Source organism: Petaurus breviceps, unplaced genomic scaffold (genome assembly GCF_028583685.1).
Source record: "Petaurus breviceps papuanus isolate PSGF00001 unplaced genomic scaffold, PetGlider_PUasm1.0 90444, whole genome shotgun sequence".
Taxonomy (NCBI): Eukaryota; Metazoa; Chordata; class Mammalia; order Diprotodontia; family Petauridae; genus Petaurus; species Petaurus breviceps.
The window spans coordinates 2,046,285-2,065,880 of record NW_027187256.1 but is presented as its reverse complement, the minus strand read 5'-3'; the positions used below and the strand labels follow the sequence as shown (position 1 = coordinate 2,065,880).

The following is a 19,596-nucleotide window of genomic DNA, read 5'->3' as shown; positions in this document are numbered from 1 at the left end:
TCTTAGTGCCTCTGTATGTTGAGACTCCCCATATAGACACATATTTGCATGCACTATATGACTCCTAGCTTGCTTAAATTTCATCCTAGAACTGAGAAAAGGATAATTTTCTTTTTAGGATAATTGCATTAAGAGGACGGTGGGAGATGGCTTTTTTTCCTGGACAAACATGAACAGACCAGAAATTTTCCTTGTTTCTTACTTTGGATGCTGTTCTTGATTATGTCCCTATGCCATGGTACTGAAACCTTCTTGATCAGTGACATTTCAATAAAAAATATTAGTGAGCTCACATGCACTTACATTTTTCTATAATCTGCTTCCTTAACAGTTCTCTCTGACTATCCTTTCCTTTTAGATTCAGTGTCATGCAGATGTTCAATGGTACCCACTACCAGCCAATCCATTTTCTCCTTTCTGGCATCCCAGGTCTAGAGTCCATGCACATCTGGATCTCCATCCCACTGAGTGTCATGTATGTGATTGCTCTTCTGGGAAACTGCATTATCCTCTACATTGTACAGAAAACCCCTAGCTTGCATGAGCCCCAGTATATCTTCCTGTCCATGCTGGCAGGAACAGACATGGGCATGTCTGCATCCACACTGCCCACAGTGCTTAATGTCTCCCTCTTTAATCAACCACAGATTGAGTTTCACAGCTGCCTGGCCCAGATGTTCTTCATCCACACATTCTCTTCCATGGAGTCTGCCATCCTTCTGGCTATGGCCTTTGATCGTTTTGTGGCCATACGCAACCCACTGCATTACACTATGGTCCTGACCCATTCTCGGATCATTGGAATGGGGCTGGTGGCTATTATGAGGGGTGTGGCCCTCATGGCACCTCTGCCCATACTACTCAAGCGACTGCCCTTCTGCAAGAGCATCATTCTCTCACATTCCTTTTGCTTCCATCCTGATGTGATGAAGCTGGCCTGTGGCTCCATCAGGGTCAACATTATCTATGGCCTTGCCCTGGTCCTCTGCTCCTTTGGCATTGACTCTGTGTTCATTGTCCTCTCTTATGCCCTTATTCTGAAGACAGTTCTAGGCATTGCTTCCCGAGAGGGACGACTCAAAGCCCTCAACACCTGTGTCTCACATATCCTCACTGTTCTTATCTTCTATGTGCCGCTCATTGCCTTGGCTTTGATCCACAGAATTGGCAAGTACCACTCCCCCCTTCCCCATGTCACCATGTCCAATATCTTCCTTTTCCTCACACCTGTTCTCAACCCATTGGTGTATAGCATGAAGACTAAACAAATAAGAACTGTTCTATTCAGGCTGTTCAAGACAAGAGAAGATGGGAGAAAAGGGAAAGCAGTATCTCGTTAAAGTGACTATTGAAGTTACTTTCTTGGAATGCACTGGGAATTGGAGAGGAAGAATGGGGAGCCATGTATTTCTCTGTGAATATCCTTTTTCTTCTATTTGAGTTGAGATAGACCTCCTTCTAAATTCATAAGGTCACAGAATTTTTAATATAGAAGGAAATTTAGGATTTTCTAGTCCATGGTTTCTTAAACTGTGATCTGCCCAGAAGTTCATTGACAGATTTCAGTTATCCTATGAACTTGCAACTTTTAATATTTTGATAAATGAATTTCAATATAATTGGTTTCTTTTATATTTTATTTTGTGTGCTTAAAAGATTATTCTGAGGAAATCAAATTCTTCACCTGAGTGCCAAAGCAGTACATGGTACAAAAGGGGTAAGCATGAGCCAGATTGACACGCTCATTTCAGCTCTTACATTTGACCTATTCTGCCTACAATATCAACACTATAATACCCCATAACCTCTTGTCTAGAAAATTATAACAGCTGCCTAATCAGATTCCATAATTCGTCTTTCTCCTTGCCTACTCTGTCCTCATATATTTGTCAAATGATTTTCCTTATGTGCATATATGACCAAATAGACCCCACTCAATAATCTCCAAAAACTCCCCATTGCCTCTAGGATACAATGTAAGCTCCTCTTCTGGGGTTTTAAATCCCTTAACTACCTGGCCTAACATACCTCTCCAACATCATTATTCATTACTCCACTTCCTACACTCTATAATCCAGCCAAATTGTTCTTTCCTCTGTCCCTTACACATGGCACTACATCTCCCATTTCTGAGCCCTAAAACTGGTGACTGAAAAACTCTCCCTTCTCACTTACGCATCACTGAGAATCCCTAACTTTCTCCAAATTGTGGCTCAAGCACAACCTTCTACAGAAAATGCTTCCCGATTCCCCTAATGGCTTGGGCCTTTTCTCTTTAATTACTTTGTGTTTATCTTTTTCTTTTATATATCCTTATACTATGCACATTTATTGTCTTCTCCATCACTGTGTATGCTCCAGAAAAGAAGGGAAAAATTATATACCCACTGCCTCACATGATGCCTGGGACATAGTAGTTATTTATTTAATATTTGTTGGTTGATTGATTGTTGATTACACATAAAGAAACTGAGGGTCACAGAGGTAACTTGACTCACTCAGGGACATATGATATTAAATAATTGAGCTTTGATCTGAATCCAGACCTTTTTTAGTCCATATTTTGCGCTTATTTCCCACTTTGGTATGAAGATATTTTTACTGCCCACACAGATTAAATCATAGAAGTCTCTAGCCCTCCTCCATATGACAGCCCTTCAAAGACTTGAAGAAAGCTATTACACCCAAAGTTAGTCTTCATGTCTGCAGGCTAAACAATCAATCTTCATATGACAATACATCATCATCAGGTGTGTCTGTATATGCATTTGCTTTTGAGAGTATGCCTGTGTGTATACTTGTACACTACATGTCCATGATGTTGTTGTTTGCAGAAGTTTCACTTTGTGCAAGAACTCAACTCTTGCCATCCCCACATCAATATTCCCTCCACCCCACACTACTGGTAGGAAAACACTCTTCTGGCTCCTCAGGCTTGGCCAAGGTCTGGCCCAGCATTAACTCCAACATTCTTTCCACTCACTGAAGATCAAACTCCAGAGGAAACACCTAACTATATGTTGCTCTCATATCCTCCATGATATACCCCCCATTAAAATGGACATAGTTTCTTGCTGTCTTCCCTGTCACTGCCACCCCCCCTTCCAATTCCCATTTCTAGAACCCAGACCACCAGAGACCATGGCTTGGAAGAATTAACATAGTTGCTATGGGAATCTCAGAGAGCACTGTATATGTATACCCCTCCCCACCCCATTTTAAACCTTTGGGAACTGTGAGTAAATTAATATCGGAATTGATAATGGAAAGATTGCATTGCTCATTTGTCTTATAGGTATACCTATCATCCCTGTAATTCCTCAAATGAAAACAACTTAAAACAGGCTACCCTGGCTATGGTTTCCCCTTTATTTCCTGTTTCTCCCATTATAATGTAAGCACTCTGAGGTCAGAAGAAGACTCCTTTTTATATTTCCATCTCAAGTTCTTATGTTAGTGCTTGACATACAGTAGGGCTTAATTTTCATTCATTTATACATTGGGACAGGTGCCAGAAGTGCATGTGGACCCTACATAGGAGGAAGGGTCTTTTAATTTATTTGTTTTTATGTTGAATGTTTCAAGAATTTGAATGTCATCTAGCCACAGGGGCCATGCTAATCATCTCTGCATCATTCCAGTTTTAATGTTTCAGTTGCCATAACAAGCATGAGGAAATGCCATTTAATTCACATACTGAAAAGTTGAAAATTTCTTTCCCTTAGCAAATAGAGTGAAACCAAACTTCTTAAATCAGGCTTCATTAAAAACGGCCTTGGGAGAAGCTAGGTAGTGCAGGAGATATAGCACTCCACTAACACTGGAGTCAGGAGGACTTGAATTCAAATCCTGCTTCAGACACTTAACACTTACTAGTTATGTAACCTCACACAAGTCACTTAACCCTGATTGCCTAGCCTAAATAAATAATTTTTTAAATGGCCTTGGTCTGACCAAGTTTGTATGTATATGTATGTGTATATACATACATATATGCCCAAAGCCACACATGTAGGCATGGTTATGTCTCTGTGCACAGAAGGTATTCATTTGTTTCTATGTGTATACACACATTAAGTGTATTGTGTATACAGGCATGGTGATTTTTTACGTACCAAAATATTATCCATGTGGATATGTATGTTCATACATATGTGTGATTATCTGGGAATATGTACATGATTATGCTTGTATCTACAAACTGTATTCATGTGCATATGTCTACATGAGTACGTACATTTCTCTGAGTGTATTTGAGTGCATTGTGCTCATTGATTATGTGTTCATATAGGTAGCATTCATGGGGAGATTCCTGCATTTGATTTTTTTTTAGTGATTTTGTCACATTCAGCTCTTTGTGACCCCATTTGGAATTTTCTTAACAGAAATATTAGAGTGGTCTGGATTTTCCTTCTCAAACTAATTTTACATATGAGGAAAAAACAGGGTTAAATTATTTGTTCAGTATTACACAGTTAGTAAGTGTTTGAGGCTGGTTTTGAACTCAGATCTTCTTGACTTTACAACTGGAATTTTATCCATGGTACCACCTAGGTGCCCTAGTGTGAGTTAAACTAGATGGCTATCAAGGTCTCTTCTGACTCTAAGATTCTATGTGTGTATATGTATGCAAAATTGCATGCATATGTGCATGCAGCTAAACATACATATTCAAACAATGTTCTAAGTTTAACTGTATTAATGTATACTTAAACATATTGCACATTTATTTAGTGTGTCACTATATGTTCATGTAATGGAAAACTATGTCCAATAGATTATAAAGTCTTTGAGGGAGAAAAATGTCACTGGTATCCTTATTCTTCCATTACCCAATACAGCCTCATACACCTCGGAAACACTTTAAAAATAAGGTAGAACTAAATGTTTACATGAATATATGCATACTTAAATATTCAAGTGCATTAAGTGTGTTCACCTATTCATATCAGTTATTGCAAATGTATTCAACGCACATATGTATTTGAATATATTGTATTGTATAAATATATTTTAATATGCCTATTTTATATGTTTATTCAAATATATTTAGGTCAGTGAACGTGCACATTGCTGTGTACATGTGTTGTCATTTGACTATTCACGTATAAGCCATCTTGCACTGTTTTATATAAATCAAAGCACATGCACATTTACAAAGCTAATATATGTTTATGCATGTTCATATGAACTACTTGTATACATATATTTATACTTTGTGCACATATTTCTGAGTAGGTTGTATGCATATAATTATCTTATTCTGTGGGTGAGTCAGGGAGAGGAGGAAACTCCCACAGTTAAAGGAAGTCATGAGGCTTAGGCTTCCAGTTTGTGACTTGTCCCTGGATATTCCTGCTAAGTGAACAAGTAAAGGAAATTCAGTAGCAAGTCAAGCTGTCAAATGGTTGTAGTCTCTATATGTAGCCAAGGCTAGGGTCCCAGCATGAGGGCTAGCCAAGAATGCTGTGTTTTAACTTGATGACTTTCCTCTTCCCTTTAACACACTTCCCTAGCCACATGCTAAGCTCTTAGTTCAATTTCCTGAAGCTTTTTTCTTAGTCCAGATGTCTTCACCCTTTTCCAAGCTGTGTTCCTGGGTGTCCTCTTTTCTCTCTAGACAACCTCACTTGGTAATTTCATCTGCTTCCATGGATTCAGCTTTCATTTCTGTATAGATACTTCCCTAGACTCTGTTGTCCTACCATTTAGGATTTCCTACTGCTTCTCAGACATCTCAAATTGTACCCTCTGTAAGAATCTTTGACTCAATATGTATGAAACAGAACAAATTCTCTTTCCCACCAAATATTCCCTTCTCAAAAAGTAGCCCTGTAGTACAGTTCCCAGCCCATAGCAGGTGTTTACTACATATGCATTGATTATTTGTTTGCAAGGATCAAATGAGATAAAAGACACAATTTTTGTGACTTATAGCTATTATGGGAGATGATTTGGAAGATGGCATCTATTAACTGAATGCCGAGTATATGCTCACAATTTTTTCCAAGATGCATCTTAAGTCAGAAATAATAAAGGCTCCTTCACAAGAAGATTTCTGTTATATTTGTACCATTTTGCCCTGATGACATCTAGCTGTGAAACTGGATTCATTGTAGTTATATTATTGTCTCTGTTTCAGCCATTCTTGCGTTTGGTGATAGTGAATTTATCATTTCAGTCATCCATTCATTCACTTATTCTGCAATCCTTTAAAGATACTCATATTGTTTTCACAATTCTGTGATTGGTGTTGATGGGAACTCAATGAGACATTAAACAGGGTGTTCAGTCTCCTGGGATTTGAGTTATAGTTGGGATAATAAGACAGACATAAATTCAAATCCATTCAATTCAAAAAACATTTGTTGCCTACTAATTAATAGCTACATCAAAGGTCCACTTGATGAATGAAGTAAGAAATGTTTAATGTGATACAATTGTTCAGAAAGGAAGAAGATCACTTCCTGATTTAGGGTTGGGCCATCTGAGAGGACTTCCTGGAAGAGGTAGCATTTGGAATATCAAAAAGCTTGAATTTTGGCAGGTAGAGGTGTATAAAATTATCTGGTAGTTTTATATGTGTTAATTTTTTTCTCCTCAAGTAGATTGAAAGCTCTTAGGTGAAAGGTGCTTTGTTTACTTCCTCTTATATATTCCTCAGTATTTGGCCTGGGATTGAACATATAAAATAAAGTTTCCTGAATTATATTTCAGAGAAGGGAAGGAAAGTCAGAGAAATTAAATGATATGCTGTAGGTCTCAAAGGTAATATGTATTTAGTAAAGGAGAACAAGGACTGGAACCCAAGCCTTCAGACTTCAGATAAAGAACTCTCTTTCCCAGGATGCATTTTATGCATCTCTTTAGCACCCTCCTCAGTGCCCAACTCCAGAAAGAATAAATAAATAGTTAAGGCTCATTAAGTGTTTGGTGATTCTCTGACTGATTTATTAGTCCACCATTTAGTGATTTATCTGATTTTTTACATTTTAGTCTCTCCCCTCCTCTTGAGTAAGCAATCCTGAAACATACTTCCTGTTGTACCAACAGCGTGACTTCTCTCCTGGCAAATTGTAAACAGTAACTAGGAGAGAAGTGTGCTCACAGTTGTTATTGACATCACCCACTCTGCCAATTATTTACTGATGTCAGTCACCCCTCAAATTTCTTTCATCTCTGCACTCCTGAAAGAAAACTGCTTAATCTGAAATGCTTTCCCATCTCCCAATCCCACGAGCATAAGAAAGAAGGAGAAGGTCATTCTCTTTAGGCTGGTGACTTGCCACAGTCTGTCTAAGCAATTAAATCATCCAGTCATAGAATAAAGAAAAGAAAGCTCTGAATAAGAGAATGGGAACAAAAACCTTGATAAAGCCCTCAGTTTCTCCTAGGTATGAATCTATTTTTGTTTCTTTGTTTGTTGGCAAGGTAATTCGAGTGAAGTGACTTGCCCAGAGTCACACAGTTAGTATAAAGTATCTAATGGAAAATTTGAACTCAGGTCCTCCTCCTTCTAGGGCCAGTGCTCTATCCACTGCACCACCTAGGTATCATGTTATGGATCCATTTTCAAAGACTTTTGTTACTCTCTTTCATGAACATGAGTAACACGATATATTGAATTTCTAGACTCAAAAGAACAACTAGGTGATTTGGGATTTCCCATATGTTTACTTTATTTGTGTAGAATATCAAAAGTCTGGTGCTGTTTTGTTTCCTCCATAAGACCAAGAGGAAGAAACTCTTCCTGCATAATCCTAGAGATCCACATATCAGAGGCCATGGGTGCAGCTGCCTCTCAAAGCTAGACCATAGTATTCATTCTTCAAAAATATTCACCTAAAGCTCCATGTTTCCCTCAAAGCTAAGTTCATTCTCCAGCTGTGACCCTCTGAACCCAGAGTCGTCTCTGTAGAGCAGCCTGGATCTGCCGGGATTTGAGACTATAAACCAGAGGGTTAAGTAGTGGTGTTAGGAGGAGGTAGGCATTGCTCAGGGTAGTGTAGAGGAGAGGAGGTGTTCCATGGGCATAACGGTGCATCACAGCCAGGCTGATGAGAGGGAGGTAAAAAAGGAGCACCGTGCATAGGTGACAGGCACAAGTGTGCATAGATCGCAGTCCCCTGTCACTAGCTCCCAACCTCAGGACGGTGGTCAAGATTTTCAGGTAGGAGGCTATGATGAAGAGTGCATCCAATACAAAGGTGCAAAGTACAAAGACTAGCCCATAGGCACTGCTGAATGTAACGTCCCCACAGGCCAAAGTCAGCAGGTCTGGGTAGTAGCAATAGGAGTGGGAAAGAATGTTGTCTCTGCAAAAGGAAAAACTGCTGAGGAAGAAAGGTAGTGGAGCCAGGAGTACAGCACCACGCACGAAGGCAGTCCCACCAAGGCAGACAATGGCACGGCTAGTTAGGATCCGGGAATAGCTCAGTGGGGAACAGATGGCTACCAGCCGGTCAAAGGCCATGGCCACAAGGATTCCTGACTCCACAGAGGACAGTGTGTGAATGAAGAACATCTGGACCAGGCAGGCAGGCAGGCCAATCTGGTGAGAACCAATCCAGAAGGTGCCCAGGACAGTCGGCAATGTCGATAGGGAGAGGCCCAGGTCAGTGAGGGCCAGCATGGCTAGGAAGTAGAACTGGGGCTCCTGTAAGTTCTTCTCAGTTCTAACAAGCAGAAAGAGGATAGAGTTTCCTGTGAGGGCCATGAAGTATAGGAGGCAGAAAGGAATGGAGATCCAGATGTGTAAGTTTTCTAGTCCAGGGATTCCAATGAAGATGAAGGCAGGCTGGTCATCAGTGGTGTTGTTAGGAGCCAGCATGATGGGTGGCAATTAGAACTGGGGCTTAGGATGTTCCAAGACCTAAAAATAAGACTAAGAAATCCAAAAAATATAATTCACTGAACATATTTTGGAGACAATTCTAACTTGTAGGGGTTTCAATGAGGTAAGAGAACGCTACTCAAAGGAGGTTTAACTAGTCACTGAGCTAAGATGTTACCAGATTGGAACAATTATCTCAGAGAATAGTCAAAGACATATATTTTCCTCAGTGCTCACCTATCCTCCAGGAAATCTTCTACAAGATTGTGGTAACACCAACATTATGTTACAGAGACTTCCATTCTTTTGATCTATTATTTCACCAACTGGTTTCTGTACATTCAGTGCATTTCATCTCCCTGACAAGGCTATGAACTCTATGCACTTTTGCCAGAGTATGGTTGTGACTTACTGGATGAATGACTGAATGGCAGTTGGGCAGGCAAAGAGAACTGGGTAACCTAGAAGAACAGAAAGGGAGGGAAGGAGAGGATGAGTTCTCTCCATAGTTGGGTTAATCAACGATGCTGAGGTACAATGAGAGACCCACATCCAGAGGTCCTTCACCTTAGGCAACTATGAAATCAGAGAATGTAGATGATAAAGTTAAGGCCTTGGAGGGGAAGTCAAACCTAGAAGGTCTGACATGCCTAAGGTCAAAGGACAAGTCAAGATGAGAGCTAAAACTAAAACCTAAGGCCCATGAATCTAAATCTAATGACTTTTCCATTCCCCACCCATCCACTCCAATAACTAGTACCTTCCTTCTAGATCAGCTTCCACTGATTTACATTGTACATATCTTGTGTGCAGTTATTTTCATGTTTCCTTCCCATTAGAATGTGAGCACCTTGAAGGCTGAGGGTGATTATTTTTCCTTTCTTAATATCCCCAGGTCCTCAGTAGGGTGTCATGCTTAATATATGCTTGTTAACTGACTGTTTTCACCACAGCCAAATGCCTTTTGCATTTCTAATGGTTGTAGAAGAAAAGGTTATGTAGAGGACATGAAAATTACATGTGGTTGGGGGCAAATGGTTGTAGATAGAATTTATGTAAGCAAATGATATTTAATCTATTAGGAGAGAGATCTATGAAAAGTGACTTGTGAAGAATCTTTTGGGAAAAACTCATATCCAATCAGCCATTAGCACTAACCTATAGTACCATTATCAACAAACATTTATTGAGTGCTTATAATAATGTGCCAGGCAATATATACACACACACACACATGTATATGTATATATATATATACACACATGTATATGTATATATACACATATATATGTATAAATATATATACACACACATATACATTATTATGCATTATGGTATACACTGTTGTATAATATTTTTAATTTAAGTAAGTAATTTAACTTAAATAAGCAATTTGTTCTATCTTTCTGCTAGACTGTGAATTCCATGAGGCTAGCTACCCATGTTTATAATTTTTTTCACCATCTCTGGAACCTGGTATAGGGTTTAGGGATATTAAGAAGGAAGTAAGCAAGGAAACACGTGTATATTAAGCATCTCCTATGTGACAGGTATAATGCAAAGTGCTTTACATACATTTTTTCATTTGATCCTCACACTAACCTTGGGAAGTAAGAGGTGTAATGATTATCTCCATTTCACGGAAGAGGAAACTGAGGCATGGAGAAATTATTTGCATAGGGTCACACAGAGGTAAGTGCCTAAGGGCAGATTTGAATGCAGGTTTTCATCATTCCAGGCTCAGCACTCTCTCAACTGTATCACCTCACTGGATTTCATATATGATAATTAATAAGAGCTTTATCCTGAACTTGAACTCAAACCTTAACTTTAAGCACAATATCTTAAGACAATTTTATAGCTCTTATTTGATTCTTTCCATTATCCTGTGAAAAGGGAAGACAGTGATTACTACTGACTGATGAAGACATAAATTCCAAAGAGGTTAAGAGACTTTCTTAAGGCCAAGTTGGGAGTGAGTTTTGGAACCAAAGCTAGAAGTCAGGGCTTTTGGCTCTGTATCAAGAAGTTTCTACTATACTACAATGCCTTATCTGTGTAGGGCATGAATTTGTGGCTTAGTTTTCTATAAGAAATTTCCAGATAAGAATTCTCTCTCTACCAATGCAGATCAACAGATCTGCAGTTTGTAGTCTTAGAAAATTACTTAAAACTTTGAGAGGTTCTGTTACTCTCACAGGGCTACATAACTAGTCCACATCAGAAGCAGGACTTAAACTCAGATCTTCCTGACTTAGCTCTCAATGACCTGCACCACACTGTCCTTTCTACCTACTTTGCTTAAAGCAAAAAGTGTTCAATAGCATGCAGAAAGACCACTGCATGTAGAATTTGAATGATTTGGATTAAGTCTTGCCCTGCCACTCGGAAAAGTCATAAATCTCTTTGTGGCTCCATTTCTGCTCTTATAAATAAAAGATGATTACATTTCCATTACCTATTCTCTGAGTATATTCTGGAAATTAAATATGATGATGGATATAAAACACCCAGAAATCAAAACATTATGTTGTTGAACTGTTCATCATCATCATCATCATCATCATCATCATCATCTACATCACCATTATTTCTCCACTTAAGATTTACTCCTATGTATACTCATGGTACGATGGCAATGCTGAGTTCTTGAAGACTATAGCAAAAGGGCATAGTCTCTACATGGTCCAGTCCAGCTAGAAAAGCTTTATGTGCATTTCTACTAATACATTATATACCTGTTATCCCAGCACTATTCTATCCAAGTGCAGAGAGACCTATCCCTACAAGGGTTGTCAAAACCTAAATGAAGTTGAGGGGTCATAGCAATTCTTGAAGTTGGCCTACTAAGATACATAAGGATTCAATCTATATCAGTATATTCTGCTCTCTGCTGGAAAGAATACTGAAGAATTATAAGACATAGTTCCTGCTTTCCTATATCTCACAGTGCAGGGTATAACAAAGAACTACATAGTTTCATAGAGAGAGACACAATATCATATGGAAGGTGGAAGAAAGGTGCAGAAGACTGGCAAAAGGAGAAATCAAATTAATGTTTGGAGTGGTGAGGGCAGGCAGTTAACTGGTTGATTCATGAAAAATGAAAGATCGGAGGAAGGTGAGACTTCTTGAAGGAGGTGACATTTTAGTAGCCTTTAAAAAAGATGAATGGCAAAGATTACAAAAATGGAAAATGATAAATGTTTGAGGGGCTGTGTTAAAATAAAGCACACTGATGCAGTCTTGGAGCATCTGGGAATAGTTCCAAACATTCTGGAAAGCAATTTAAAATTATATAAACAGTTATTGAACAGTGCATGTCATTCAACCCAACTATACTAGGCTAATAACCAAAAAGAGAACAAAAGAAAATATCAATCTCTCTCTCTCTGTCTCTGTCTGTCTCTCTCTCTCTCGGTCTCTCTCTCTGTCTGTCTCTCTCTCTGTCTGTCTCTCTCTCTATATATGAAGATATATATATATACATATATATATATAATATTATATATGTATATATCTATTGAGGAAATTTTTTTCTTGAAAACTGAATATGTATATTTATTTTTCTCCTTCCATTTCCCCCCACAGGATTAGAGGATAAGATGGAGAAAATATACTTTTTGTAATTTTTTTAATAGAGGAGGTAGAGTTGTGCTACAGATATGAATTGTTGCATGAATTTTCAGATGAGTCCATTGTGCTCTTAAGTTTACTTCCTTTTTATATTGTTACAGGAAACAAAAGTGCAAACAATATGTAAACATAATGTAATGAGGAAATACATCAATAAAACTTTTTTTAGAAGATATGAGAGACATGAAGTAAGGAAAGATAACATTTCCTTTATACCTTCAAAGCTGGAGATCTATGTTTGCTTTTAGGGGTTTAAAAGCATCAATCTACTGATGAGCCCAGGTATATAACTACTGAGCATATAGATGATCAGAAGAAAGTAATTTCTGTTTACAAATTTCACTTCACACAAATACTAACTCTGTTGACATGTGCAAGTCCCACAAACTCTCAGATACTCATTACCTCATCTGTATAAGAGTGATCATATTAATTGTACATCCTGTTATTGTGAAGAAAGAATTTGCCCCATTACAAAGCACTACAGAAAAGCATATTATTTATTTTACTCTCAATTTTCCCACTATTTCCTTTTCAAATGTGTGTGTGTGTGTGTGTGTGTGTGCAGGTAGCCTCTTATGCCTTTGTTTACATTGTTCTCAATGCCAGGAATTCCCTCTCGTTTTTAATATGTTATTGTCAATCCTTCAAAGTCTAACTCAGACTCCACTCCCTCAAGAAATTATCCTTCCTTGAGTCCTTCAGTAAATATGACCTTCCCCTTGGACACTACAAAGGACTGATGTTGCATCTCACTAGGGTATTTATCATATATTGGAATTATTTATATTGATATGTCTCCCTTCTAGACCTTAAGCCCTATATCACCAAGGACCATGAATTACCTAAATTTTTTACCTCTTCCATTACCACAAAAGGACTTTACACATAAAAGTGTTTCAATAAACATATTTTGGAATACTGAATATAAATATGTTGCTAAACATTCTCCCTACTTTCTTGAGAATCATACATCCAAAAAACTCAAACCTATTCAATTTTTTTTAGAATGGTTACAGATCATGACATTGGTAAAGACTGTGACACATGTTATCACTTACCTGGGACCTGTAGTGAGAAATCCTGGAGAGCAGTAGTGACTTCCCAGAAGAGTCACAGGACTTCACAAAAGGTATGTATATGATGGCAAATGAATGTTCACAGAAAAATGATAAGCTAGGTCAGTCAGGAAAAGAATCAGAAAAATAACAAAGCTGGAAGGGAACTTATAAATCATTTAATAATACCTCCCACCCCACTGCAGCACTCCCTGTTAAAAAAAATAGAAAAAAGAGAGAAGTGATTTACCTAATATCACACAGTGAGTCAGTCCCTTCACTAGAGCTAGAATCCTGCTGTCTTAATTCTCACTCATGCTCTTTCCAGACGAACAGTTTTGGCATATATCTCCCTAGACCAGGCACAAGGATTAGACAGACAAGAGACAGGTACTCCCTAACTTTAAGTTGCTCATGGTTTGGATGTTAAAGTACCATTCCCAGATATGTAGAAGTAATGACTGGAGCATAGTACAACACCGTTAATTGAATAATGAGACACTATAGAGCAAATAATTAAACCCAAGTGACTGACAAGTAAACAGCATCAAATCATCAACCCCTGAAAAAAATTAAACAAAATGTTACCCAGAGAAAATGATGCTGCCCACCAGCTGAATTTACCATTCTTATCAGCCTTGCCCCTCTCTATCGCTACCGTTCACAGCTGATCCTAATATTCAGAGAACTATCCAAAGCTCTGTCCTTTACCTTCTGAGCCCAGTAATGTTTATTCACTCCAACTTCCTGGGTTGTGATATTTCCTCTTCTCACTTCCCACCTCTCAAATCTCAGAAACCTTTACTGGATTTAATTTACCCTCTTCACTCTACTGTATGTACATGATCCACTTTGTGCCAGATAGTACATCTCTTCTATTAAGGAACTAAACCCCTAGCCCAGATAGGCAGGATCTTACTTGAAGGTTAATGTAAGGCAGGATGGAGAACAGAGAGTTCTATTGAAATTAACTGAAGCCTTACTGGTACAAAGAGTTTTCAGTATCCACATGCCAGTTATTTATTCACTGAAGCACCTAGAAATATTGTGGGGAGGAGCCATTGGTCTTCAGGGTACTCTTTAAATGGGGGGGAGGGTCCTTGGAGGATTACCATACTTGGTGTCAAGGGATAGAGTTTTAGAGTCTAACTCCAAAAGGTAATGGCAATGTCACTGCCTCTCACTCTTCATCTGTGCATACTGGCTTCCCTCTCTTCCTTTAAGTCCCATCTAAAAATCCGATGTTTTATAGGAATCAATTTTCTAACTCCTCTTAATTCCAACACTTTCCTTCTGTTAATTACTACATCTTTGTCCAATGGATAACTTGTTAGAACATATCTGTTTGTTTATTGTGTCCCCCACTAGAATGTAATGTTCTTGAGGTCAGGGATTGTCTTTAACCCCTTTTTGTATCCCCCAGTACTTTAAACAATGTCTGGCTTACCATAGATACTTAAGTGTTAGTTGTCTTACTGACCTAGAGAAAATAATTTACCTTTACTGAGCTTCATTTTGACCATGTATAATAGGGGAATACTACTTGTACCATTTAACTTATAGGATTATTGTAAGGAAAATACTTTGTAAACCCTAAGACTCTCCTTAAAAATGTAAATTCCTATAGGTGTCATACAAGGTAACCAAAGCCTTATGTATATTCTATTCACTTTAGCTGATAGAATTGGCGAACGGGTAAAATATGGAGATTAAAGATAGTACTACAAAAATATTGAGTTGTCCAATTTGATGACCAAGGTCAGAAAATTCAAACCTTTCCAACATCTAGACTCATGATTTCCTTGGGTGTACACTACCATTGTAGTAAAGAGAATAGACAAAGTCAAGTTAAACCATGTCAAATGTCTCAGACAAGGGATGTGATAATTTAGCTGAGTTCAGCTCTGGATGCCATATTTTAGGAAGAAAAGTTACAAACCAGAATACTTTCAGAGGGAAAATATCTCAGGAAAGGTGAGATAACAAAAAAAAATTAGAAACAGATTCCCCATAATTGTGGAACAGATAAACACTGGTTAAAAAAAAAAAATACAATGAGGGGTGGCTAAGTGGCGCAGTGAGTAAGAGGGCTGGCCCTGGAGTCGGGAGGATCTGGGATCAGTTCTGGCCTCAGATACTTAACACCCACACACAAAACTGGCCGTGTTACCTTGGGCAAGTTACTTAACCCCAATTGCTTTACAAAAAAAAAATTAAAACATTATGCTATACCAACAAAAACTATGAGTAATATAATACATGGAAGCATGGAAAAATATGCATAAGCTGATGCAAAGTGAAATAAGAAGAGCTGACATGTGATAAAACTAATAATAATTGAAACAACCATAAAATAACCAAAACAGAATGCTGCAGATTTTAAAAGAATTATGATCTCAAAGAATAAATATGAGATAATACCTGCTCCCTCTCTCTGTAAGGAGGCCAGAGGTGTGGAATTTCATTTATTTTCAGGGTTTTTTTTAAATATTTTGATTGTTTTTTTATGATTTTTTAAACCTTTTAAAAATATTTGTTTTAAAGGACAGCTATCTGGGAGGAGGGGGAAAGGATATGGAGAAAATAAATGGAGAAAATAAAAATCCAGCATGTCAATAAAATATATATTTAAAGTAAAATATAGAAAACAAGAATAAATAATACAGTTACATGTAGAATAATCTAATTTTGCCATTCTCAGAGTGGTCATAAATATTTTGATTTTGTAAATGGTCTTCAGTCAAGTGTCAAATTGTTAATTCTTGGCCCTAGTCAGTTTACAACTAAAAAAAATACCTTAATTTAATTTTTAAAAATTTAAAAACATGTTATCTTTTCTCATTTACATGTAAAATGCTCTAAATTACTATTGATTAGATAAATGATAATTAAAAAAACACCTATGAGGAACCATCTCACACCTAACTTTTTGTATAATTTGACAGAAAAGGAAAATGCTAAATGTTGGAGGTGATATGGGAACATTGGGACTCTAATGTTCTGTTGGTGGAGTTGTGAACTAAGCTAACCATTCTGGAGAGCAATTTGGAACCATGCCCAAAGGGTGATAAAAGTGTGTATATACCCTTTGGCCCAGCAATAGCATTACTAGGTCTATATCCCAGAAGAGATCAAAGGAAAAGGAAAAGAACTTATATGTGTGTGTGTGTCTGTGTGTGTGTATATGTACATATGTGTATGTATGTATGTATAAAATTATAGCATCTCTTTTTGTGTTAACAAGGAATGAGACGTTGAGGGGATGCCTATAAATTGGTGAATGGCTTAACAAGTTATGGCATACGATTTAAAGTGAATACTATTGTGTTATAAGCACAATAAGCAGGGTTCTTAAAAAAAAACAACCTAGAAAGACTTACATGAATTGATGGAATGTGAAGTAAGTAGAAGAAGGAGAAATTTGTACACAGTAACAACAATATTATATGATGATCAAATATGAGTGACTTAACTATTCTAGGCAATACAATGATCTAAGACAATTCCAAAAGTCTCTTGAAGATAAATGCTATTCACTTCCAGAAGAGAACTAATGGAGTCTGAACGCATTTCCTACCTTACTCCTCCTTGAGAAGGTAAGTAATATGATATACAGTATATATGTTTAGCTATGCAAAATATTTTCAAATAAGTCATGATGCAAAAGAAAACACAAAACAAAAAGAAAAGAAAAACGTGGAAATTGCTGCAGTATGAAGTAAGTAGAAATAGAATAATAAATACAATGAAGACAACAATGTAACTGGAAAGGCAATATGCAGAAGAAATCCAAAGAAGTCCAAAAGCAATGCAACTGGTAAGAAGTGGGAGAGAAAATTGTACTATTCCCTTACTTAAATGAAGGTTTTGGAGCTCACTGTCCTCCCGTCAGAGCATACAATCAGAGGGACAAAGTGTACTAATAATCTATGAACACCAAGGATGATTGAGATTTTCAGGAAAATGATATTTATCAATGATTAGTTTCCTCGGGCAGGAATGCATTTTCCAGAAGTCTCAAAAAGTCTGAAACATGTGCAACTAATGAGTAATACAAAATTATTATATTTTAATTGCATAAGAAAAGTCTGGTTATTGCTATTGGTGTTATCCCCAAATCAAGTATATCTCTGTAGTAATATCATTGACTAATTTGGCAGGATTAAGATCAGAAGTAGTAAATTTAAAAAAAAAAACTATTAATAAGGGCAAAGAAGTGATATACAATTGAAACAACTCAAATCTGGGATAGCAAAATAAATACTTGATAAAGAAAATGGATAATGAGCCATAGAAATGATACTGATATTAATTGAAATATTTTACACAGAAGCCACATAATCAGAAATCAAGATTACTGGGTAGACATAGTTTCATTATTTATATTTGTATGTTTCCAATATCTTACACAATGTCGGCATCTTGTGGGTACTTAAAAAATTTCTTGCTGATTATCAGACTTGTGAATAGGAGAGAAATTTATAAATAAAAAAGAGATAGAGAGTATTGCAATGTATAGAATGGGTAATATCAATTACATTGAATTAAAATATTTTGTGTAAATAAAACCAATGTAGCTAAGATTAGAAGAAAAATAAAATTGGGAGAAAAATTTCATAGACAATTTCTCATATAAATGTATAAAGAACTTTGTCAGATTCATAAGAATACAAATCATTCCACAATTCATAGATGGTCAAAGGATATTAACAGGCAGTTTTTCAGTAAAGAAATGAAAAATCACTCTCTCTTTCTCCCTCCATATGAATATATAAATATATATGTATATATATATACACACATACATACAAACATATATACACACACTATATATATATACCATATATACATACACACACATATATAACTACATATATTCATATGAAAATTATCTAAATCCCTATTTATTAGAGAAGTGGAAATTAAAGCAACTTTGAGGTATCATTTTACACCTACATGATGGGTTAAAATGATAGAAAAAGAAAGTAACAAGTATTGGAGGTGATGTGGAACACTAATTCACTATTAGTGGAACTGTGAACTGATCCACTCATTTTGGAGAGCAATCTGGAATTATGCCTCAAAAGTTATAAAACCACCTCTATCCTTCGACTGAGACATACCACTACTAGGTCTGTTTCCCAAGGGTATCAGAGAAAAAGGAAAGTAATGTATAGATTCTAAAATATTCATAGCAGCTCTCTTTGTGGTGGCAAAGAATTAGAAACTGAGGGGATATTCATCAAATAGGGAATAGCTAAACAGGTTGTGGTATATGATTGTGATAGAATACTACTGAGTTATAAGAAATGATGAGCTGACTTTAGAAAAAAAAACATGAAAAGATTTACATGAAGTAAGGAAGAGTGACATGAGTATATCCAAAAGAATATTGTACATAGTAATAACAATATTGTTCTAAAAGGACAACTTTGAATGACCAAGTCATTTTGAATATTATAAATATTCAAATCAACTACAAAGGCTATATGAAGGAAGATGATGTCTACTTCCAGATGTCTACATCAAGAATTGATAAATTATGTATAATATGGCTTTACATATATATATATGTGTATATGTATATATATATATATATATATATATACCCATATTTATGCCTACTAGTAACCTTCTCTAGGGTGGGGAGAGGAAGAAGAGAGGGAAAAAAGTAAAAATTACACAGCAGAGAAAAAAAAACTTAGAATGAAGGACAAAATAGCAGGGTAGTTTTGAAAATGATGTGTAGTATTTATTTACATAGATTTTTTTTTAAAGAAAAGAGAGTAAAATGGAAACTTTTGATTTTATGTGAATCCTATTTTTATGTTGTATTGTGTAGATGGAAACTTTTATTGTCTTTTTGTATTTAAGTTCAAAATGAGTATAAAAAGAAAAAATAAAAGGCATGCATATTGCATGATTGAAGTATATTTGATATAAATCAATTTCTAGAATGTGACCCCCCCCAAAATCATAAAGAACTTGTAGTCAGCAAATGCTTAACCTAATTCACAACTAGAGAGATGTGGTTGTCAAAAATATGATTTTAAAATACAACTTTCTTTT

The 19,596-nt window shown here is 36.7% G+C and overlaps 2 protein-coding genes and 1 non-coding gene across 3 annotated transcripts; 1 reads left to right on the top strand and 2 right to left on the bottom strand.

The window, feature by feature from the left end:
- The first annotated feature begins 226 nt into the window (after positions 1–226).
- LOC138177780 (olfactory receptor 51I2-like) lies at positions 227–1,340 on the top strand. The gene has a single exon (XM_069108983.1). The coding sequence runs from the start codon at positions 369–371 to the stop codon at positions 1,338–1,340; it is 972 nt and encodes a 323-aa protein (XP_068965084.1). The 5' UTR covers positions 227–368.
- A 2,224-nt stretch (positions 1,341–3,564) lies between these two features.
- LOC138177803 (U6 spliceosomal RNA) lies at positions 3,565–3,667 on the bottom strand. Its single transcript, XR_011172553.1, has one exon. It is a non-coding gene; the product is annotated as a U6 spliceosomal RNA (small nuclear RNA).
- A 4,206-nt stretch (positions 3,668–7,873) lies between these two features.
- Positions 7,874–8,830, bottom strand: LOC138177779 (olfactory receptor 51G1-like). The gene has a single exon (XM_069108982.1). The coding sequence runs from the start codon at positions 8,828–8,830 to the stop codon at positions 7,874–7,876; it is 957 nt and encodes a 318-aa protein (XP_068965083.1).
- Positions 8,831–19,596: the final 10,766 nt, after the last annotated feature.

Coding starts and splice junctions, on each gene's coding strand:
- LOC138177779 (XM_069108982.1), bottom strand. CDS start 8,830: ATGCTGGCTCCTAACAACACCACTGATGACCAGCCTGCCTTCATCTTC.
- LOC138177780 (XM_069108983.1), top strand. CDS start 369: ATGCAGATGTTCAATGGTACCCACTACCAGCCAATCCATTTTCTCCTT.